This window comes from Bactrocera oleae, chromosome 4 (assembly GCF_042242935.1).
Source record: "Bactrocera oleae isolate idBacOlea1 chromosome 4, idBacOlea1, whole genome shotgun sequence".
Taxonomy (NCBI): domain Eukaryota; kingdom Metazoa; phylum Arthropoda; class Insecta; order Diptera; family Tephritidae; genus Bactrocera; species Bactrocera oleae.
The window spans coordinates 3244590-3267193 of NC_091538.1; the positions used below are offsets into that span (position 1 = coordinate 3244590).

At 39.8% G+C, this 22604-nt stretch overlaps 3 protein-coding genes across 7 annotated transcripts; 2 read left to right on the top strand and 1 right to left on the bottom strand.

Moving 5' to 3' along the window:
- Positions 1-70: 70 nt before the first annotated feature.
- On the bottom strand, positions 71-9108 carry LOC106621181 (small subunit processome component 20 homolog). The gene is made up of 5 exons (XM_014239922.3): positions 8908-9108; positions 6286-8848; positions 1440-6217; positions 665-1378; positions 71-606 (listed from the first exon to the last, which is right to left on the bottom strand). The coding sequence occupies exons 1-5, from the start codon at positions 8950-8952 to the stop codon at positions 172-174; spliced, it is 8535 nt and encodes a 2844-aa protein (XP_014095397.2). The 5' UTR covers positions 8953-9108; the 3' UTR covers positions 71-171.
- Positions 9109-9176: 68 nt separating this feature from the next.
- Rs1 (Dead-box helicase Rs1) lies at positions 9177-12199 on the top strand. The gene is made up of 6 exons (XM_014239923.3): positions 9177-9387; positions 9455-9679; positions 9739-10350; positions 10558-11290; positions 11349-11895; positions 11955-12199. The coding sequence occupies exons 1-6, from the start codon at positions 9295-9297 to the stop codon at positions 12103-12105; spliced, it is 2361 nt and encodes a 786-aa protein (XP_014095398.3). The 5' UTR covers positions 9177-9294; the 3' UTR covers positions 12106-12199.
- A 174-nt stretch (positions 12200-12373) lies between these two features.
- Positions 12374-18381, top strand: Hsl (hormone-sensitive lipase). 5 transcript variants are annotated; one of them, XM_036374577.2, is made up of 7 exons: positions 12374-13064; positions 13125-13237; positions 14747-15886; positions 15949-16783; positions 16842-17516; positions 17636-17761; positions 17828-18381. In XM_036374577.2, the coding sequence occupies exons 3-7, from the start codon at positions 14781-14783 to the stop codon at positions 17936-17938; spliced, it is 2853 nt and encodes a 950-aa protein (XP_036230470.2). In that variant the 5' UTR covers positions 12374-13064; positions 13125-13237; positions 14747-14780; the 3' UTR covers positions 17939-18381. The 5 variants fall into 5 exon arrangements, with proteins under 5 accessions (XP_036230470.2, XP_036230473.2, XP_036230471.2 ...); XM_036374580.2 differs by having other exon boundaries at positions 12374-12769; XM_036374578.2 differs by lacking the exon at positions 13125-13237.
- Positions 18382-22604: the final 4223 nt, after the last annotated feature.

Genomic DNA, 22604 nt, shown 5'->3' on the forward strand with positions numbered 1-22604 from the left:
TCTGCCGAGTTGACAGTCCTTGTCCGGGCCCGTTTCGGCCAAGAAAACAAAATTGGAAAAAATATAAAACTATTTCTTTACATAAAACTGTATTTCTTTGTAATTTTTCTTATACAAATTTTCAATTACACTTATTTATAATATTTATATTTATTTAGTATTAAATAAAAATTAGAACAACTCTTCCTCTGCTTTGCGCTTGCGTTTCTTTAGCTTTTGTTTCGTATCTGCTGCCTTGCCGCGCATCACATCCGCCTTCAAGCGCTTCGACGACTTTTTACGTTCCTGCGTTGCGGCTTTTCGCTTTGCCGCACGCAACGGATCGTGTATTTTCTCCTGCGCGAGCACTTTCTTACGTTCGGCACGCCGGCGCATTAATGCAGTCTGCGTGCGCGTGCGCAATTTATCATACAGATCGGAGCCAATACGCTTGCGCAAACGACTACCAACACGTAGCGCCAATTGTCGCAAGTCCCCGTCAACATTTTGGTCCTCCTCAGACATTTCACGTACCAGCGCACTCAGCAGCGGTGGTGCAAGCATTTCCAGTGTTTCCACATTGAGCAATGTGATGAGACCTTCGATTAGCGTGAAAAGTGCTGACCGCTGCATTGATAAAATATGAAGGTTATGTTTGTTTAATATAGCGACGGCATTTACTTACCACTACGGTGGAATGTGGCGCCTTAGCCACTTCTCTGTTAATCAGGAAGCGTACATTACGTACTAGCCAGTACAAATTAATTTTTGTACCCGCCGTATTCTCTTCCTTCTGTTCCACTGTTGTGTTCTCCTTTTCCTCAGCTGCGTCGTCTTCCTGTTTCTCTTGCTTAACACTAAAAGGCACATCGCGCAACATATTTCCTATGAACAGGAAGATCTTAACTATTTCATCAATCATATTTTGTTGCGTGTCGCCGGGCACCACTTGGGCGCACAAGTCCAACACCAACGATTTAATATCGTAAACGGGATTGGTATAAATGAAATCGAATTTCGCTGCGTTAGCGTCCACCCCATTGCCGTTTGTGTAGTCTGGATGCTGTTGAGCCCTCGCTAACTGTGCGCCAACACGCGCATAATCGTAGTTGCTCAAAATGAGTGCGATAATTTTGGCCGCATTGCAGCGTACCCAGACGTGCTCATGCGCAAGCAGTTTCTGCGATTCATAAGCCAGTTCATCGATCACGTGACTCAATTCGGCATTGTTGCCGCTGAGCAGCTCCACGGCACAGTAGTCCAACATCTTTAGCAGACAATATTGTATTTGTATTATTTCGTGATCGATGGCGCGTTGGTGCTCCTCAGCCGTTTTGGCTACTTCCTCCTCAGTGAGTACGATTTCCTCGACTTGCTTGCTGTTTTGGCCTTTAATTTTCTGTACAAACACAATATAAATTATTATTAATACTATTTATTAACAAAATATAATATCTTACATTATATTTTCTGCGCTTCTTGAGCTTTTCCTCATCCACGTCAAAGCCCAGCGCCGTCGGCGCGCGTACAAATCTTCCGGGCGCGCTAGGATTATTCATTGTGAGACGCGCAACAATTGTGGGAAGCACGAGTTTGAGGCGCGGCGCAAATGTTTGCTTTTCCGCGTTCAGAAAACGCGAACACAGCGACGCAGCCATTTCTGCCACCGAAGGTTTATTTCCGGCTTCGAAGAAGAGCAGCGTCATGTCGAATAAGCGCTGGCGATCGACTTTTTCCAAACGTGTAATCAGCAATTCGATGCAGTCGGCGATTGCCTTGCGGCAACCCGGGTCCTCGTCGTTGACCAAACGTGGTCCCAGCGAGATGTAAAGAAATTCCGCACGTTTGGAAAGCATCTTCAGCGGAAACTTTTTGATTAAAGTATGCAGAAATTGTATGACTGATTGTCGACCTGAGGGCAACGAATAGCGCAATTGTACTGTAAAGAATTTTATAATCTGATCGACGCGCTTCTTCAGTGAATATTCCATGATGTAGGTGACCAGTATATTGCGCGCCTCGTCTCGTACAAAGTCCGACTGTGACACGATCGACATATCGCCGATACGTTTCATTATTTGATGGAACGACTCGGCCTCAACGCGTCTCGCGATGAGCGCTTTGAGTAGCGAAAAGGAAAGCGCTTGATGTTCGCCTTCGTACAGATTTTGCTCGACATAGAGCACGAGCTGTTGCAATTGCTCTGGCGTAAGCTCGTAATCGCTACATTTGCGCAGTAACGCCACAATGGCTTTGTAGGACGATTTAACCAATTGAAGATTCTCATCTTGCTTGATCGCGCCAAAGGTGGATATGTTCTTTAATATCTCGAACATACGCTCGACGACGTCGCTAAGATATTGCTGCTGCAGCGCCGGCAATTCATAAGCGTCGTTCCAAATGGCGCCGAAGCATTTCAATGCAAAAGTCACCACGCGCACATGTGTACTTTTCAGCGCATCGCGTAGCAGCGGCAGTAAGGGATTCAAGAAAGGCTGATAGTCCACTTCTACCAGCTTTTTGCGTTTCAAAACTATCTGCAGTAATTCTAGACCGAATTCGATAAGTATATGCGCATTGGCTTGCGCGTTCGATTGCACGCGTTTATTGACCGCACCGGAACGTGTGCGCGGCGCGGGTTGTATGATGAAGCAGTCAGGTCGAGCGCGCCGCATACGCTCTTTCTCCTGCTCACTAAGCGCGCGCTTCTGTGTGCCCGGCAGCAGATCTATGATACTCTCCGAAACTGTGCCGTAGATGAAGATGAGCAAACTCTCGCGCGAAATGTGCGCATTCTCAACTAAACCGCTCACTATCTTCGCAAAGCAATCCTGTATTTTCAGAGTGACTTTACGCGAATGCGAACGCGTTAAATGCTCCTTGAACGGCATGAGCAGATCCAGCAGACAGTTGTCTTGTATATTGCGCGCCACAATGTGTAATACCAGGTAGCTTTTGGCGCTCGGTTTAGCTTCGGGTGTATGTGCGGCAATCTTTTCGTTTTCCTTTTCGGCGGTAATTTCACCGAAAATATCATTCAACGCCACGTCGAGCAAGTTGTGCAGACAGTTTTCAATATCACTTGGCTGCAATTTTTCACGCAACGCATCCAAGACACCGTGCACAGTGACGGCAAGCACGTGCACTTGAAAACCGCGCGTCAACAGCGATTGCAAGTGGTCCATAAGCAGTGAAAGGTAACTGGCGCCAAGCGCGCGCATAATCTTTTTCAATATGTCACGCGTTAGCATGCGCACCGACTTTAGTGGCGAGCGCAAAAAGGTACAAACTTTCATGAAAACACCTGGTAAACTAGCCTCCATTAGCTCCTTGGGCAACTTTTGCATCAGTTTAACAAGCGCCAGCGCGATCGGTACACGCAGTATTTCCTCCTCTTCGCGCTCTGCGCTAAAACGCTTACGATTCACTTTGTGCTTGTTATCGTATGAGCTCTGCTCTGTGATTGCACGATTGAGGGTCGGTATAAGTATGCTGGTGATTGTGACCATAACGCGTTTGGCAGCGCCAGCTGGCAGCACTAGCGCGGCGTTGAGTATGCCAATAGCGGGTGTGGAGTCTTCCTGCACTGTCATAGTTTCTGTGTCCGCGGCAGCCAGTTCTGCAGCGAGTGCCGTGTCTTCGTCTTCGTCTTCATCATCGGCTTCAGTTTCCTTCTCATCCGCATCTTCCTCCTCCTCTGCTGCCACTACTTCTTTTTTATCAGCGCTTTTGTCTTTCTCCTCAGCTTGTTCTGTCATTTCTTCACTACTTAACTTAGTGCGCAGCTGTTGCAGCGCTTGCGCATCAGCTTGCGCTTGTGTCAAATCAAAATGGAACGCATCGAGTATGCGCACCACAATGCGTACGCATTGACGCTGATGTTCCTGTGTGCTGCGCAACTTGGTCAGATAGTAGCGCAGCAGCGCATGATACTGCTGCCAAGGCAGTAGTTGACATACTACGCCTACCGTCTCGATAGCGGCGTCTATAAGCGTGTGCTTACCAGCGTGCTTCTCCTGCAACAGATAGCGTGTGGCCAGCGGCAATACAAACTCTGTCAGTGTGCGCGTGCATGGTCGTCGCGTCATCGTCTGTGCATAAGAGCAGAATTTAAGCAGAGCGCGTCCATGGCGATGGCTTTGTAAATGTGTAAGATTCTCAAAGAAATCCACCTCTGCGTCTTGTTGATCGCCCAGTGGTGCCAAATCTTGCAAGACAGCATGTGTTGTAGGCGCTTGGCGCGCCAATTCGCCTAATAAGCGTATGCCTTCGTATCGTACATTGTCGTTGTTGTCACGCAATAAGCGTCTGAGCAAATTAATGGCCACGTCACCAACTAAATAGTCCACATTGGGTTTATCCTCTGCACTGACGGCAAAGCGTTGAGCGAGACGCGGCAACAGCAAACGCAAGTGTTCGCTGGCATTGTCGCGCAAGCCCATATCTTTATCATATTTAATGAAGTAAACGCAGTTGTAGATCACGAGCACGCCAAGCTCTATATCAACACCATTCTGTTCAGCATTCAAGAGCTGCGCAATTTCTTTAAGCGCATCCAAGCGCTTGTCGTAATCGGGTTGCTCTACCCAACGTTTGTCCCAGGCGTTCAGCATGTTAGTGAGGCGCGCTGTGCGATGTAAGCGCGTCGCCTGCGCAAGGAGCGCTTCGTCATTGCTTTGTGTAGCCTGCTTATGGCGCTTGCGTGCTATGTCCGTGACTAGCTGGCACAACAATTTACGCGCGTTCACTTCTTGCGTCTGCTCGAAAAGCGGTGCGAGTTTTCGTAAATAGGCCTCAGGTGCGTCGAGCTGCTTGATCAGATTTGCGAGTGTTGTTATAACTTGCGTAACTACTTCTTCACTGGCGTTGCGCTGAGACTTCGCTATAAGGATTGGGAGTAACAGCTGCAATAAGCTATCACATGTCGCTGCGTCCTCCACGTGTGCGGTGAGTAACGATAGTATATTGAGATCGCGTTTGTCAATTGCTTGCTTGGCGGCGCGCGTGCTAAAGTTCATGCGCAGGCGTTTCAAGAGTTCAGGAATGTAAGGTTTTACAATATGTAGACCACTAACTTCCACTTGTTCCACTTTCGATTTTTGTTCCAACAGGCGCTCGACCAACGCCATAATGGGACGTCGAACCGCAGGCTTTGCTTTCTCATTCAACAGCAGCGTCACCACATAATGGAAGATAATCGGTGTTTCCTGCGCATCTACAACAAACGCGCGTCGTTGCGCTAAGTAGTTGAAGTGCTGCGGCTTTTCACCCCACTGTAAGAGTAGACGCAACAGTGGTGTCGGCGTGTGAATGGCATCTTGCGGCAACTTTTCGATGACCGGCCAAATGTAAACTTCAGTCAAGCAGCGAACCTGTAAGGGCTCCCATTCGAATTCGTCGATGTGCGCGAAGAAATTCACCAAACTCAGTAAAGCGGCGTTGCGCACATTTTTGTAGACCACACTCATCTTTGGATGTATAAGCGCCAGCTGGTCGGCGGGCAACAGTAAAATGGCATTGCAAGCACAACCCACGAATGTTAGCAGTTTCAGCATATAAATGTGAAAGTCACGCTTCATTAGACCGCCAAACTCTTTGCGTATCAACTCCAGCAGATTTACTATGCTTTGCAGTTTTTTTGGTGACCACGCCGCGTGTATATCGAAATCGGCCAACACTAGCGCTGGTATCTGCTCTAGTGGCAAAGCAGCTTCGGTGTATTTGGCATACTTGCCGAAAGCCATTTCCAAGAACCACAGAATTTCTTCGGTGGTACACTGTCCCAGGAAGCGTAGAATCAATGATTTACGCGCTTGTGCGCTCAGCGCGCGTTGTGTACCTTTGGTGATCATTTTGCCATACAATATACGTAGCAGTATTTTCATGAGCTCTGGCCGCTGTTCCACGCTAACGGCTTCATCTAATTTGAAGTTGACTAATTCCTCTTTGAATTTCACTTCATCCACTAATGCGTATAGGTGTTCCTTGTGTGGTGTTAAAGATTTCGATTTGTACCTGAGTATGCAGTCGAGCGCCGCGCGTTGTAACTGTGCATTCGGACCAGCCAGCAGATCCAAGTAGAGCGCATATAATTCAGGTTCACGATAAAGAGAACGAGGATTCGTTTGCGCGGCAAATACGCCAAGTTTGCTTTGTAACGTTTGTAGTATGCTTTTGGCGATGAAACCTTGCTGATCTTTGCGCTGTTTACCGCGACGTCCACTTTTGCGCGAACGTTCTGTGAACAAAAAAAAAATCAATTTTAATATATTATACCAAGTTAAGCTAAAAAAGCAAATAACCTACCTGTTTGCTTGTCGTCATCAACCTCCTCCGCATCGCTGTCAAAAGTATCTGCCTCTGCGAGTTGCTCTTGCGCTTGTCCCGCCGCCAGCTGCGTAAGATCCCAAGTCAGCTCGCGTCTTTCCAAGCGCGCGCGATACTCCTGGTTAATGAATTGCAGAAAGATACCGACCAGATCGCGATTTTTTTGCTGTGCCATCTGTCCAAATTGTGGCAGACGCATCCACAACAGATTGCGATAGTTCAACAATTGTTGTTGCGTTTGTTTGGGCAGCTGTACCGTGGGAAGCAACTCATTTAAGATCGCGCTGCTCCAGCATGGCACATTTTCTACGGCGGCGGTGTTGGAATTCTGAACGTCAGTTACAGTGTAGTCTATACTTTCAGCTGTTTGCTGCAATAGTTGGTGATAAATAGCCCAAAAGTCTGCGACGCTCAACACTTGTGCGTATGATTCTATTAGTTTCAGTACTGGCTCCCAGACAAACTTAAAGTTATGATACAACATGCCGAGCAGAAAGCGCAGTATGTGCCGCTTATAGATATCGCGCTGAGACTCCTGTTTCTCGATGGCGCGGTAGAGTTCGCCGGCCGTTTCGAGCTGCTGCAGTTGCAGCAATTGCTCACGATAATTATGTACATTTGGTTCAATGCATTCGGCGGCATAGAATATTTTATAGGGATGTGGCAGTTTCGTTTGCTGATGTAGCGTTTGTAGGCAGTGCGCAGCGAGCAGGCGCACATCATGCGCATGTGAACTAAGCAGTGGCACCAGAAGTTCCGATATGCGTTGGATTTCTTCCTCGGTAAATTTTGGCGTTGCGCTTAGGAGTTGGTCTAGCGCGCCCAAAGCTTGCAGATTATTTGTTGCATAGGGTAGCAGCGTTTCTATGGACCGTTGTACAAAATCTGACACACATTTAAATTTAAGATGAATATGCGTCTCGAGCACGAGTGAGTATAATGTCAATTTCTGCGCTAAATTATTATTAGCATTTAAGCTATCTAAAATTTGCATCAAAATTGTGTTTAGCTTTGGCTCGAGTGCCGCTTTTTCCAAACCCGCAATATGTGGTACTAAAATTAGCAATAAAACTTGCTCTCGCAATACAGTATTTGCTTCTTCCAATTCATTTTCATTAAATGCAAGTGAGTTTATTTTTTGTTTCAGTTTTTCTAGCGTGTTTTGTTGTTTAATGTGTAAAATATAAGGCTGCCAAAACTCCAGTGCAAATGCGTTGCCAGCCAGTGGTCGTTTATGCAGGACAACGCGCGCTAATAGCTCAAATGCAGGCTCATCGAACTTTTCCTCAAAGTTCGCAACGACAGAGGGTAGCACTAATAGCTCGAACTGCGCATGCGCGCCAACAAGTAACACAAATTGCGCATAAATATCGTGTTGTTGCACACTTAACGCTTTCTTCATTAAGCGGCTGGTATCTAATTGTGTCAGGTGTGCACTATTTGCCAATAACACCTTGCTAACTAATTCTACTAGCAAATGTAGCGCTCCTTTCACCTTCACTTTAGCTTGTTCTTGCCCGCAGTAGTCCAACATCTTGATTACAGTTGGTACCACCATATCTAATTCGCACAGATATTTACCATTGCGGTGCTCGGCTGCGAGTATGAATAACGGCAGAATATATACGAATCTTTTCGAAGCCCCCACACCAGCTAACATCATGTTTTGGATTACATTGCAGAGTTTGTTCCAATAGAGCGGCATGCTTTGAGGCAACAAAAAGTTGAGTAACTCTTGCACCGATTGCTTCACAATTTCACAGAGCAGTTGCAGTTTGTTCTGGGATTTGGCCCGCTGTTCGTCAACCAGGCATTCAAATATAAACTGTAGAAAATCGCCCGCCACCGAATGGAATTGTCCTTTCACACCACGCACAATTTCAAAGAGTAAACGCCCACATCCTGCTATGCTGTCCACCTGTTCGCGTGCTATTGTGTCCAAAACGAAGTCAAGAAATTTACGATAATCACGCACATCACGTGCTATAAAGGAAAAACACTCCACAGCAAAATTTGTTACATGCTCTTCGTAACGCTGTTCATCTAGTAGTGGCAAAATGGCATGGAACACCACACCGATGTTTTTCTTCAAGTACGGTTTTAGTGCTTTGAATAGGTAAGCCAAGCAAACCAGTGTCCATTCTAATTGCTCAGCGTCTTGTGTATTCAGCAGACAAATGAGTCGATCGAGTACGCGCTGAAAGTACGGGTAGAAATCCTCACGTATATCGCGCGCTAACACGTATAATAATTCCAACAAAGGCTGCAATGATAGAGTTGTGGCCGTTGAGAGACGCTCCAATAGGAGGTCTATCACAAAGTCTTTTTTGTGCACCAGTTGTGGCAATGTTACCACCTTCAGACATCTGCGGCTAAATTGGCCGAACTCGTCTGTTAAGTTTAACACTATCCATTTCTTCAGCGTTTGATGAAAGCATGTTTCGTTTTCTTCCTCTGGCAGTTCTTCGTTTTCATGACCAATGCGGTACAAAGCCAAGCGGCGTATATCAATCTCATTAACACGATCCGCAAAGGATTTGTACTAAAAGCAAGAGCATGCATTTAGTATGGATAGGTGGTGCATAGCTGGCAAGTACTTACCCGAAAAGTGTTGGTGTTTTTAGTTTTGTGCAATATTTCCGCCATACTTGTGTATTTACATTTATTTTGAGGAATCACTTTGTATTTTTTATTAACACTTGTTTAAAATTGAGTTTAAACACTTTAAAACATTTTTTAGCTCCACAAATGCAGGCAGTAGGAAAAATGAAATATGACAGTTGCAGCGCACATGTTGCGGTTGCCGTGTGTTCAATGTACATTTGTTGACAACGTGACGAATGTTCAGTGCTGTTTTCATATAAAAACAAACAGCTGTCTCACACGTGTGTTTCGTTTGGGCGCAGAAGGTTGTACAAAGTTTGTAAAGTAGAATAAAACTATAATTTTGAGAGGATTTGTTAGAAAATTTGTATTTAGTTGGCAGAAATGGGTGCCACGAAGAATCTGGACTTGATAACAACTATTGAAGATGATGCAGAGGTAGAAAATTTCTCAGAAGATTCCGATGCTGAAGTGGAGGTAAGTGGTACAAACAGTAGAGCGTGCTATATAGTTGATTAACTTTTAAAATTGTTGTGTTCTTTAGTATCAACCCACAAAAGTACGTCACAAAAAAGAAACCGAGTTTGAGACAGGTTTTCAATTTGTATCCTCTGTAAAAGAGTACAATAAAGATACATGGGATGATCTCATGAAATATGTAAAGCGAAAGGCTCGAACCAAGACCGATGACAAAATTGCAGCGCGTCTGAAAAAACGTGAATCTGATGACAAGCCCACAGAAGGCGATGAAAGTGGTGACGATGATGAGGTATGTTACTGGACAATCCAATATGTGTAGGGAAGTTGATCTATCTTTATTAATTTTAGATTCCGCTCTCCGATGATGAATTGAAACACGACAATCTACGACTACGTGAGAAGAAATTGTCTAAGAAAAAGAAAAAGAAATCTGATAATAACTCGGATGAGGAAGAGGAGGAAGGTGAAAAAATGCAATTTGATGAAGCTATCGAAAGCAACGAGTCCATTACATCGTTCTACCAAATGAATCTGTCACGTCCGCTAATGCGTGCTATCGGTGTATTGGGTTATATATATCCAACTCCCATACAGGCTTCGACTATACCTATTGCTTTACTGGGTCGCGATATTTGTGGTTGCGCTGCCACTGGTACCGGTAAAACAGCGGCTTACATGTTGCCAACACTAGAACGTCTTTTATACAGACCAATGAATAACAAAACAATAACGCGCGTACTTGTGTTGGTGCCGACGCGTGAATTAGGCGCACAGGTCTATCAGGTGACAAAACAGTTGTGTCAATTTACAACAATTGATGTTGGCTTGGCAATTGGTGGTTTAGATGTAAAAGCACAAGAATTGGTTTTGCGACAGAACCCTGATGTTGTTATAGCAACGCCGGGTCGTCTCATCGATCACATTAAGAATACGCCTAGTTTTAGCTTGGATTCAATTGAGGTGAGTTGCTTTGTTTTTGTAACAAAGTTGTTATTATTGTACTTAGATGATGAATTATATCCTTGCGCTCTGAAACAGCTTTTGGCTGTATTTGTGGAACTTTTCAGTTATGCTTCGTAGGAGGCGTAACCTGATATCTTAAAATTATTACTTTTTAAATGTTCTGGATATGTGAAAATATTAATAATTTTGCTCCTTGAATCATAGGTGCTCATTTTGGACGAAGCAGATCGTATGTTAGATGAATATTTCGCCGAACAGATGAAAGAAATTATAAATTCGTGCGCTAAGACACGGCAGACTATGTTGTTCTCGGCAACAATGAGTGAACAAGTCAAAGACTTAGCTGCCGTTTCGCTCAGCAAGCCAGTCAAAGTATTCGTCAATAATAATCAACAAGTTGCCTTCAATCTTCGACAAGAATTCATTCGTATCCGTGAGGATAAAGAGGGTGATCGTGAACCCATACTAGCCAGTTTAATTTGTCGTACATTCCACGATCATTGCATGGTATTTGTTCAAACGAAAAAGCAAGCTCATCGTCTTCACATTTTACTGGGCTTATTAGGCATACGTGCTGGCGAACTGCATGGTAACCTCACGCAACAACAACGTCTGGAGTCGTTAAAGAAATTTAAAGAAGAACAAATAGACGTACTCATAGCGACGGACGTGGCAGCTCGTGGTTTGGATATTGTGGGCGTAAAAACCGTCATTAACTTTGTCATGCCTATTACAACCGAGCACTATATACATCGAGTCGGTCGTACTGCTCGTGCAGGGCGTGCAGGTATTTCGGTGTCATTGGCTGGTGAGAAAGAGCGTAAAATCGTTAAAGACATTATTAAGAATGCGGAGAACTCGGTGAAGAATCGTATTATACCACCAGAAATTATTGAAAAATACCGCAAGAAACTGATCGCACTCGAACCGGAAATACGTAAGCCATCTAACTATTTTCTCCCATACATTCATCACTATTTATATCATATTTGCAGAACACATTTTGGACGAAGAGCAAACAGAACGTCAGCTTGCCAAGATGGAGCAGCAGCTTTCAAAAACGGAACGCAAATTGCAGGGCACCCAGACAGAGCAACGCGCGTGGTTCCAATCGCGTCAACAGCGTGAAGATGAAAAGGCGCGTCTAGCCATTACGCCCCCCGAAGAGAATCAAAAGGCTGGTGCCAATGAAAAGAAAGGTGCCGGCAAACGGAAGCGCACTGAATATGGTGGCGAAGGCGAAGATGGACCACCTGTAAAAGAGCTCAACGCTAAGAAGAAGAAGAAGGAAGAACCGAAGAAAAAGTCACCAGAGCAATTGGCAAAGGAGCGAGTTATAAAGGAGATAGAAAAGGCGTCTTTGGTACGCGCTAAGATGTCAAAGTTGAAGAAACGTCCGGGTAAATTAAGCGCAGTGGCTGATGAGCAAGCCCGGAAACATGTGAGCGACTACAATAAACTAAAACCGACAAAACGTCGTGGTCAGTCAGCATTCACGAACGACTTGACTGATGTGAGCCGTAGCGGAGCGTTGCGTCTGAGGTAAGCATTTGACGAAAAAGACTTTTGATATACCTAACTTTTAAAAAAATTTTTTTTAGATCGGAAGCCAATCGCCATAAGAAGCTCACTCAAATAGCGAAAAAGAAGAAGACTAGCGGTGTAAAAATTGCCAATAAAGCTGGCAAAAATAAGTTCAATAAAGGCAAGAACTTTGGTGGTCCTCGTTTTACAAAAAAGAATAAGAAGTAATTTAGCTACTGTTATACATTGTAGTATGTAATACATTTATTTCCGTATCTTGTAAATAAAGAAAGTTAAATTCGCCTTTATAAAAAATATAAAATTTGTAATTAATTTTTGCTCTTACGAAAGATACTACAATTTATATTAAAACCATTTAATGCATTCAGTGAAGCTGACGCATTTAATGATAATATTAATACAGTTAAATTGTGTCAGTTTAAATAAATTAAATTGAAAGGGAAATATTTTCTATTTATTGTATTCTTCACATCTGGTAACATTGTCTGATTTACAAAATTCCCAAACAGCTGAAAAACTCGTTTGTTGACGTTTTCCACGATTACCTCAGTCTACCAATTTTCAATTCTACAACAACAACAACAACAAAAAAAACAACGCAAAAGTCAAGTAAATTTGGTTCATCTATTGGTTTGTGCAGCAATTAAATAGCCAGGCGAAAGAATTAGTTTTATTTTCGCAGTGGTTCTACTTCTCACACACAAAATTCTTTCATAGTAAAAATTTTAAGTGAAAACTAATTGTAAAAGTTTATGAAAAATTGCAAACCTTTGAGAGTGGAGCTAAGATTGAAAAATATTGCGAGAAGCAAAACGCAACTGTCTGGTTGAACTTTGATCAACCGACGGAGTGTGACGTGAGCATTAACTATGTATGTACCAGCGTAAAAAAAAAAACAAATATAAATAAAAAATGTAAATATTCAGTGACTAAGTACCATAAACTTCTTTTGCTGCGGTAAACAGTGCTAGCTTGCGTTCTGCAACGGGGGCGTTTCCAAACGCTTTTCCAGCTTTTCAGTTGCCCTATACATAAATTTCATGGTATTCAATTTAACATGTTTGGTATCAGTAGAAAATTTGAGAATAAAGTGAAAGTTTAACGCGCTACTTGCGTGTGCTAAATGTTCAGCTTTTGTTTTTGTTGGATATTTCCAATGTGCATTTGTAAGTCAATTCTCATACTCGTTGTTGTTATTCATTTTGTTTAATTTTTGATGTCATCAGCGGTGACCACTGCACTGTCGTGTTTGGAAGTAAACGAAGTGGCAAAAAAATAAAACACAATAAAAACCACAGACACTTAGGAGAGTGGTGGCAGAAACAGAGCGGATAAGCAGGTGAATTAAACAGATAAGACAGGATAATATCATATTCAACACGGATCGGCTTTAGCATACCATACCACGATTTCAGGGTTAAAAGGGGTATGGTTGGATAAAGGAGATTCTCCAGATCAAGAATATATATATATTTAATTTCAATACTATGAAACAATATTTTTCGGCGGCCTAGGTCTGGATTTAAGATATTGAACCTCATTCTAGAACAATACAGTTATAAACATAAATAATTTTAGCTTGCATGTGTTTTATTTCTTTGCGTTAGAGAAATGCTTTTATAAATTTGCAACTCGGCACGCTTATCATAATTTTTGCTTTTTATTGTGCGCTTATCACTAGATAATGCGGTAGCATTGTTCCCACGCAGCACTTTACATATGTACTTATATCATCTCTGAAACAGCTTTCATATTTCAAATTAAAAAGTATTGATAAGCTGCCGCTAATGCAGTGTATCCCATTTTGTTTGAATAGCATTTTTAAAAATAAAAATTAAATAAAAACCGTTTATTAAATAAAATACAAGCACTTAATTTTGAGCATTCGGTTTGTATAGCAGCTACAGTGGTGGTCTTATAATAAGAAACGATATTCTAGAAAAAATCTAATCGCTGTATACTTTTTGTAAGACGCGCACTGTATATTATACCGTTATTCATAGTGTAGGCGCTGAACGGTATTGCTAATTAAACACGTGGCTATTTGCTGATTGGTTATTAGAAATAACTCAAATTATTTCTCGGTACATACTTATAATACAGCTTAAATTGGGTTAGCTGCCAAACTCTAAAGTACCCTATTTCCGTTGGAATTTCTATAATATTTTTTTTATAACTTATGCTAATATAATATGTTCCCTATAAAAAATATATTGTTATTTGTTTTCTATTTATTTCTAATTTAAATATGGATTTTCTTTTGTTTATATGCTAATAGAGATTATAATATTTTTTGACGTATGTATGTACATAAGTACATATGTGTATGTATCTTACATATCTCAAACTGAAAGTGCATATTGCAATATTTATTAGTACGCTTTTATTAAAAAAATTTAACAATAGTGTGCTAAAACCTTGAAAAGCGTAAATTTTTACTCAATATTGCAAACACTGGTGGTCGCTGCAGCGATAGCTGTTGGCTTGTTCAAATTTATAACTGAACTTTAAAACATGCATAAGTACATACTTATGTATGTATGTGTCAATACCGTTACGCAAACTGCTAAATTGTTACAAATGTTTAGATTTCACATAAAAAGTAACAGGTTTAGCTGAACTTTACACCGGAGAAATATTCATGCATAACTAAGTCACTTGTATGCCAATAAACTAAGCGAAGAAAAACAATAATTTAAAATAAATAGTGCTGCAGGTATATGTACGTATGTATGTATGGCAGGTGATTTGCTAATTGATTTATTCTGTAAATGTCAATATACAACTGACTCGAAGCAATAATAATATATTTAAATTCACATACATATGCATATGTATCTTTTTGCAGCTCCCTTCACACGTGTAAACCTACACATATAAATATGGAGTGTAATGAGCCGACAGTTGGGGTCAAATTGGAAACTGAAATGATTGTCAGCGACAGTGGGAAAACGCAAGTTGACAAGCTTAGTTCAAATATAAACGAGCAGCTATCTAACGGTGATAATACTTACACAACACCACCCTCGCCACCGCCTACACCTAAATCGCTGCCCTCCTTGTCAGCCGCCTCGACAGCTTCGTCTGCTGAATTCATCACAACGCAACACGACGATCAACCGATGGCGGAGCCCTTAGCTGCTAAAAATGAGGTGCCCGCTTTGCAGCCCTTGTACGCACAATTGCTTGAGCAGTGCATCGAACATGCCAACCACTTTAGAGATGATCACTCGGAGAAGGGACAGCGTCTGTATGGCGCGTTTGTCGCCTGGCAAGATTTTATACGTTTGGCGAATAAGCTTGTGCTTCAGATAGACGCTTTCGCTTACAAATATGATTTTGACGAGCATACGCCGGGTAATGGCTATCGCAGCTTTATATCTGTAACGAATGCATCTATCACATATGGACAAAATATATGCAAGAATGTTCACGCAACACGTGCCACCATGTTTTTTCGTAAGAAATACTACATGAAGGAGGTGGAGTCGTGCTCGCAGCTGCTCTCCTCGTTGTGCACCTGCCTGCACTATTTGCTTATCATGCACGATTGGTCATGCGATTCGGGCGACTTGTTCGCCAATGGCCATCACTCAGCGGAGGAATTGTTCGAACTGGGCGATACGATCAATCAGTATGCCTTCTATGGCCGTTGTCTTGGTTTTCAGTATGACAATTCAATACGCGGTGTGTTGCGTTTTATTTCCATTGGTATGGCGAGCTTCTCCGAAGTGTTCTACGCTCAAAGCGAGGGCAAAATAACGAAGACGACACGTGGTCTCTGGACAGGCAGCAAATATTTTTTGAATCCAGAACAATGCGCGCGACGCATTGTGAATATTTCACAGAATGCTAAAATCGACTTTTGTAAAGCCTTTTGGTTTCTCGCCGAATCGGAGATGATGCATACCATACCGACTATTGTCGGCAGCTCGGTGAGAGTGAATCGTGTGATTGAAATACCGCCAGAGCCGTTGCAGTTGTCGCGGTAAGTTCTTTTTTAACTGTAACTCCAATTTTTTCTTTCTAAAAAACAAATTTCCATTGCAGTGTTACAAAGTCACAAAAGCTACACACTGCGACCGATGTTAATCAAAATGACAATGCCGAACTGATCGATATACCTTTACCAACCGCACACATCGGGCCCGGCAATTCAATTCGCGTGCGTTTGTTGAGTTATACACGTCGCGAGGGCATGATCGGCGAGGGCATGTTTGCACGTAGCTGGCGTCGCCTACCAGCACGCAGTCGTAGCGTACTATTCCATTGTCATGGCGGCGGTTTTGTGGCGCAATCATCGAAATCGCACGAGCTATATCTACGCGATTGGGCTGCGGCGCTTGACGTGCCGATTATTTCTGTGGATTACAGTCTCGCGCCCGAGGCGCCCTTTCCACGCGCACTCGAGGAAGTATTTTACGCTTACTGTTGGATGTTGCGTAATGCCGAGCATTTAGGCACGACCGCTGAGCGCATTGTGCTTGCCGGTGATTCGGCGGGTGCAAATCTTTGCATTGGTGTGGCACTAAAGTGCATTGAGCAGGGTGTACGTATACCGGACGGCCTGTTTTTGGCCTATTGCCCAACCTTAATTAGTTTCGTGCCGAGTCCGGCGCGTCTGTTGTGCCTCATGGATCCGTTGTTGCCTTTCGGTTTTATGATGCGTTGCTTGCGCGCTTACGCCTCACCCGAACGCGAGCAGATGGCGGCGAATGCAAAACATGTATCCGAAATGTCTGATATACGCAACGCGACACCGTCACAAGAGCGTCATTTCACTTTACAAATGGAAAAGGAGTATAGTGCGGCGTCTAGCAGGCGTACATCGGCAGCGAAGAGCCCGATATCATCGGTCGCGGAGAATTCAAAGTGGGAGCAAATGGTGAGATGACATAGAATTTTACCTGAAAATATGTATTCAAAATATGTATGTTATTTAGTTGAAAGACGGCACTGCATTGGACATGAATGCTATGGAGGCAGATGCTGCGACGGAAGAGAGTAGTGATACTTTTGCGAGCGCATCCTATCATAGCCAAACAGTTGAACGTACCGATTTACCATCCGCCGAAGAGGACAACAGTCTTTGTGTTTCTTTCGAAGACGACTCTCAGCCAATTGTACACTATCCCATACAATTAACTGCCGAAACGCAAAAAGACTCGGACTCAGAGCAGTACATCGATCGGTTTTTGGACCAATATCTCATCGACACAAATACACAAGAGGCCACGGAGCAAAAAGTCAATGGCTATAAGGTGACGAATGGCACAACATATACGAATTGTATTGCGCCAACAATAGCGCGCACAGCATCCGAAGAGAATATCATCATAGATACCGGCAAAGAAATAATCGCTTTTGAAACTATTCATGGACGTTTCAATAATGCCTTCAATGCGCTAACAACGACCTTCGATCGTTACACCAAATCGAGTGAGATAGGTGGCGATGCAGCGCATGCCGAGCGCATAAAAGATTTGCGCAACATGGATGCGCTGATAGCGCGTAGCCCTAGCTTAGAGTTTGCATTTCAAGTGCCAAAAGATCCATTCCTATCGCCTTATTGGGCAAGCGATGATTGGCTTAAGCAGCTGCCAAATACAAAGATTTTGGTGAGTTTTTTTTTTTGAATAAAATTATGAAAATAGTTAGGTTATGTTTACATGTAGAGGTTATGTGTATGTGGGGAAGAAACAAAAACTTATCATTTTCATTTCTTTACACTTAAAAGACGCTCGATATGGATCCCTGTCTCGACGATTGCGTCATGTTTGCGCGTAAGCTAAAGAAATTGGGTCGTCCAGTGACATTGGAGATATTAAAGGGCCTACCACACGGCTTTCTGAACTTTACAATGGTGAGTGTGTGTGTGTATGTTTTTCGCGTTTTCATTTTTAAAAGTAAATTTAATTGTTTCACTTAGTATTCGAGCGAGGCCCGCGACGGTTCCAAGCGTTGCATTGCAAGCCTTAAAGCACTGCTGTCAATTCCGGCGGATACTCCATTAAATGGTCATGCGACAGGAAGTAAATAATTAATGTTGTAACAGTTTCATAATATTTTTACCATATACACATTGAAATACTTTATAAATTATTAAGGCAACATAAAGCAACAAAAGTATGGGATTTATCCTCTACTAAATAAATATATTAATAGCAGGGTATACAATACTTTAGAGTGAGTATTAGTTATGAGTATTCATATAAAATGCATTATAGATATGCGTATATTCAAAATTAAAAATATTAGTCACATGCAATAAGCCTAAGCTAATTTCAAATGCGAAAACAGTTTTAACACCGAAAACAAAATATTGTAAAGCCTTCGAAGAAGCAATTGTATTATGACAGCAAATGCAAATTGTGATAGGTTAAGTGTATAATTTATTTTTGCTTTATCTAATGCTGCAATTTAGTTACTTGTGTTCTTTTTGTTATATTATCAAACATTTTTTAAATATGCTAATTTGTTAAACTCGAATTTTTATTTAATAAGTAAGCGTGGCAAACTTGTTTAGAAAAGAAGCGCAGACGCTTGAACTTTCTGTTTGAATTTTTTTTATATATTTTTTAATTTATTTTTGTGCAGAAAAGCTAGAAAAAAGTTTCAATAAATGACAAAACTAACTTTTTGTTTTAAAAAATTTAATTTTTAACAGCGATAATCTTTTTTCTAACATTTCTGTGTATATTATAGTGTATTTCTTATCAAATTTAATTTTAATTAGCTTTTATTTTACTACTTAATTGCATTTTATTTTATGCTACTTCATTTTCTTTAATATACGAGGTGTGTTCAAAGCAAAAGGTGAATTTTGATTTTTCGCGGGCTGTGCACATTCGATTATCAGTATTTGTTTTTGTTATAATCTTGAACACTTGAAATGTTGACTGTGGCATTCGCTGAGTCCACTCTGTCTCAAAATAGTGTTTACAAGTGGTACAATCGCTTTACAGGAGAAGGTCAAACATCGAAGCAGTGAAAAAAATTGTTCTTGAAAATCGTCGAATCACTATTAAGGAAGTTGCAGCGGATGTTGGTATACCCATCGGCTCATGCCATTCAATTTTCTCGAATTTTTTGTGCCGAAATTGCTAAATTTTGAGATAAAGCAATGTCGCATTAGTATTGCTCAGGAGTTGTTGAATGACGTCAACCACTTTTTTTTTAATTTTTATTCACCAGGTTTGGCGCCCTGCGACTTTTTCCTATGCCCAAAACTGAAGAAAGCAATGAACAGAAAGCGTTTCGCCACAATTGATGAGTTCAAGTCAGAATCGAAGAAAGAGCATTTCAAAAAATTCAAAATTCACTTTTTCTTTTGAACACACCTCATACTTAAAAATTTTCTAGTTGACTTATACAAACAAAACGCATTAGCTATAAACGTGTATGGTAAACAAACAGTATTTTTGCAGCTCAAAATCTTTTTAGTAGTATGATAATGCGGGCAGGGCTCGATTTAAAACTAAATTTACATAAAATGGCAAAATTAAAATAATATGCTTTATTAATTTGCATAAACGTTTAATTATATGCATTTGCAAGTTGTATTTTTAATTACTTGTAAAATAAGTAAATGCTTTCAATGCACAAATTGCACTTTTGTTTTAAGATTAATTCAAGAAAAAAAATTTTGTGAAAACTTACATTGAATGAACAGTAATATTTGTATTTTTATATATTGTAATAAAATTCTATATATTATTTTTAATTATATATTACATTTGCTAAGCTTACACATAATTTTACAGCAATTTTTACTAAATCATTTATTTATATTTATTTATGAATATTTCTTAATGCTTTAATTGCACAAAATGCACTTTTTGAGATTATTTTGTATGAATATTTGTGATTTTTAATTTTAGTGCAGCTTTTATTATGTGTTTGAATTGAAAATTGTTTTGTGAAATTTTTTATTCGCTTAATATTTTTATAAAATCAGATTTGCTTTCGCTGAGCTTTTCTAAATTTTTACTCATTACATATATTATTTATTTTTCTGCTATTTGGTATACTTTTTATGGTATAGTTATAATATATTAATTAATTATAATTTTTGAATATATATTTTTAATTTCAAAAATAAGATTTCAAAACAATTTTTCAATACCTGAATTTTATTATTAATAAGGTTTATGTGTGAATTTTTTGTTATTATGTTATTTATTTTATATATTTATTTTTTATTATTGTGTTAATTATTTTATATATTTATTTTTTATTTATATATATTTTTTTGACATTTTGTTTTTTTATAATATATTTTTTTTTTTAATTTTTACACATTCTTTTTTTGCACAATTTATTTTTTTACATTTTTTATATTATTTTTATTTTCTTACATTTTTTATTTTTTTTATTATTTTAAATTTTTTATTACATTTTTTATTATTTTAATTTTTTTTTTTACATTTTTTATCTACTTTGTTTATTTTTTATATATAATTTTTTTTTATATATAATATTTTTTTATATATAATTTTTTTTTATATAATTTTTTTTTATATATAATTTTTTTTATATATAATTTTTTTATATATTAAATTTTTTTAAGTTTATTTATTTTTATATACATCTTTAATATCTTTTATATATATATTTTTTTATATTTAATTTTTTTTTATATATATTTTTTATATTTTATTTTTGTTTTGTTGTATAATTATTTTTTATTGTGCTATTCTATTTGTTTTTTAATTATTATATATATTTATTTAGCTCGCTTAATATAATATTATATATTTACAACTGCTTTTACTTGCGAACAACAGCGAATTATTTTCGTATTTTTGTCAAAACTATTAATGCTTACCTCAAATATTGTTAAGCGCTTAAAAACAAGAAAAAAAACATAAAACATATTTACTAAATTAAGTAATTTCTGCCTATTCTAAAACGAAAGCTACAAATAATTATTTACTTTAACTAAAACAAAAAAAAAGATATATTTTTTACAAGATATTATATAAATTGCTTAATACAAATGAAAACTTTTTATATACATACTATACAAAAAATACATAAATTATAAAAAAATATAAAATCATATGGCGTGCATACATATAATTAGTCCAACTCGTGCGTTCACTTATATAAATATTATATACAACATACACATACGACATACATATATAATATAATATATGAATAAATGAAAACAAACGGCACACCGAAACAAGCGCTCTACTGCGCCTAAGTATATGCTATGAAAAAGTACATAATGACTATAAAAACTAAATTATCCCACAAACCGACCCACACATACAACCTAACAAGTAAATATGTATTTTCCATATATGTATTAATTTATCTCGAAGATCAACTAAATTATTGTGAGTTTAATAAACGCATCACTTGATTTACGAGTGACAATGAGCTAAACAAATTGTGTTATTACTTTTATGTGCCACATTCGCTGTTATTGCTAGTGTTGTTGTTGTTTTTAGTTACTTGTTGTTAGTTACTTGTTGTCTTGTGGCATTTTAATCGGTCATTTTGAATTTCGTTGTCACCGACTATTGGCGCTAACGCCCATCAGCTGGCTGAATGCTTTCGCCGAAATTCGCATTGCTCCACTTTCGCTGCTGGCACACATGTGGTCGCACAAACATGTGTGTGTGTGCTTGCCACATTTAAATGCACTCACCAGACACAATAGTTGTTTGCTGTCAGTTGCTTTGGCTGTTCCACTATTTTTACGAGCCTCAGTCAACCTCTGCGCCCTCCCTCACTCGCGCGCCAACCGCTGGTTCGCTCAAGGTTTTACTGTTAGCTGCTCAATTTCGATTTTAATTAGTTTTGCAGAGTTTCATATTTGTGCATTTGTGTGTGTGTTTCCCCCGTTCAAGAGCGCGTGCTGCTCAAAGCCACGCAGCAGCAATAGCATCCACACAGGCAGTGTCGCGTAACGGCTTGGTTTTATACGAGGCGTTGGTGGGTTGGCGGCGCAGCTGTTGTCGTACACTCAATTAAATTGCAGTTCATATGTATGTCATAAGAACACACACACACATATATGCATACATGCGCGTAAATGCTGTGTGTGGTCTTCGTGTACGTTTTGAACGATCGCATTGTTCAGCAAAGCCATTTTGTATTTGGCCACTTGATATGTGCCAATTTGGTGGGAGTAGCGTATAGCGGTTTTTGCATGCGCTGTTGTTTTTGTAGCATCCACTTGTTTGTTTTTTGGTCGATTGCTTGACAATTGCGGATGACAATAACAAACAAGTGAAATTTGTAATTTCTGTAATGCCAGCTGGCGATGGTTTTGTGGGTCAATCGGGAAAGAGTGGGTGTGAACGGGTTAAGTAGTGAGTTCATAATAGCTGGCAGGCTTGGAAAACATGTTTACATGAAATATCGCATGAAATATTAAAATGTGAAACCAACAATAGCAAGCATATGTAAATTACTTATTTTATTTATTTTAAGGTAAAATGCTTATCAAATTAACCAAAAACAACTATTTCAGCGCTTATAATATCAAAACCTTAATTGTAGAACTAGGCGTATGAGTAACTTTTAATCAATAAAATACGATATGATTGTTTGGTATGACAAGGCGTATGAGTTACTTTTCATGCATATAAAAGTGTTTACTTTTATGCTAAGCAGTGTAACGGTAATAAAAGTAAATAATAAATATTTAATAAAAGACAAGACATTGGGTCTGCAACAATAACAAAAAC

Coding starts and splice junctions, on each gene's coding strand:
- Hsl (XM_036374577.2), top strand. CDS start 14,781: ATGGAGTGTAATGAGCCGACAGTTGGGGTCAAATTGGAAACTGAAATG. Junction 17,517..17,635: donor TGCCAAATACAAAGATTTTG/GTGAGTTTTTTT, acceptor TACACTTAAAAG/ACGCTCGATATGGATCCCTG. Junction 17,762..17,827: donor GCTTTCTGAACTTTACAATG/GTGAGTGTGTGT, acceptor TGTTTCACTTAG/TATTCGAGCGAGGCCCGCGA.
- Rs1 (XM_014239923.3), top strand. CDS start 9,295: ATGGGTGCCACGAAGAATCTGGACTTGATAACAACTATTGAAGATGAT. Junction 10,351..10,557: donor TTAGCTTGGATTCAATTGAG/GTGAGTTGCTTT, acceptor CTTGAATCATAG/GTGCTCATTTTGGACGAAGC. Junction 11,291..11,348: donor CGCACTCGAACCGGAAATAC/GTAAGCCATCTA, acceptor TCATATTTGCAG/AACACATTTTGGACGAAGAG.
- LOC106621181 (XM_014239922.3), bottom strand. CDS start 8,952: ATGGCGGAAATATTGCACAAAACTAAAAACACCAACACTTTTCGG. Junction 6,218..6,285: donor TGATGACGACAAGCAAACAG/GTAGGTTATTTG, acceptor TTTTGTTCACAG/AACGTTCGCGCAAAAGTGGA. Junction 1,379..1,439: donor AGAAGCGCAGAAAATATAAT/GTAAGATATTAT, acceptor GTGTTTGTACAG/AAAATTAAAGGCCAAAACAG.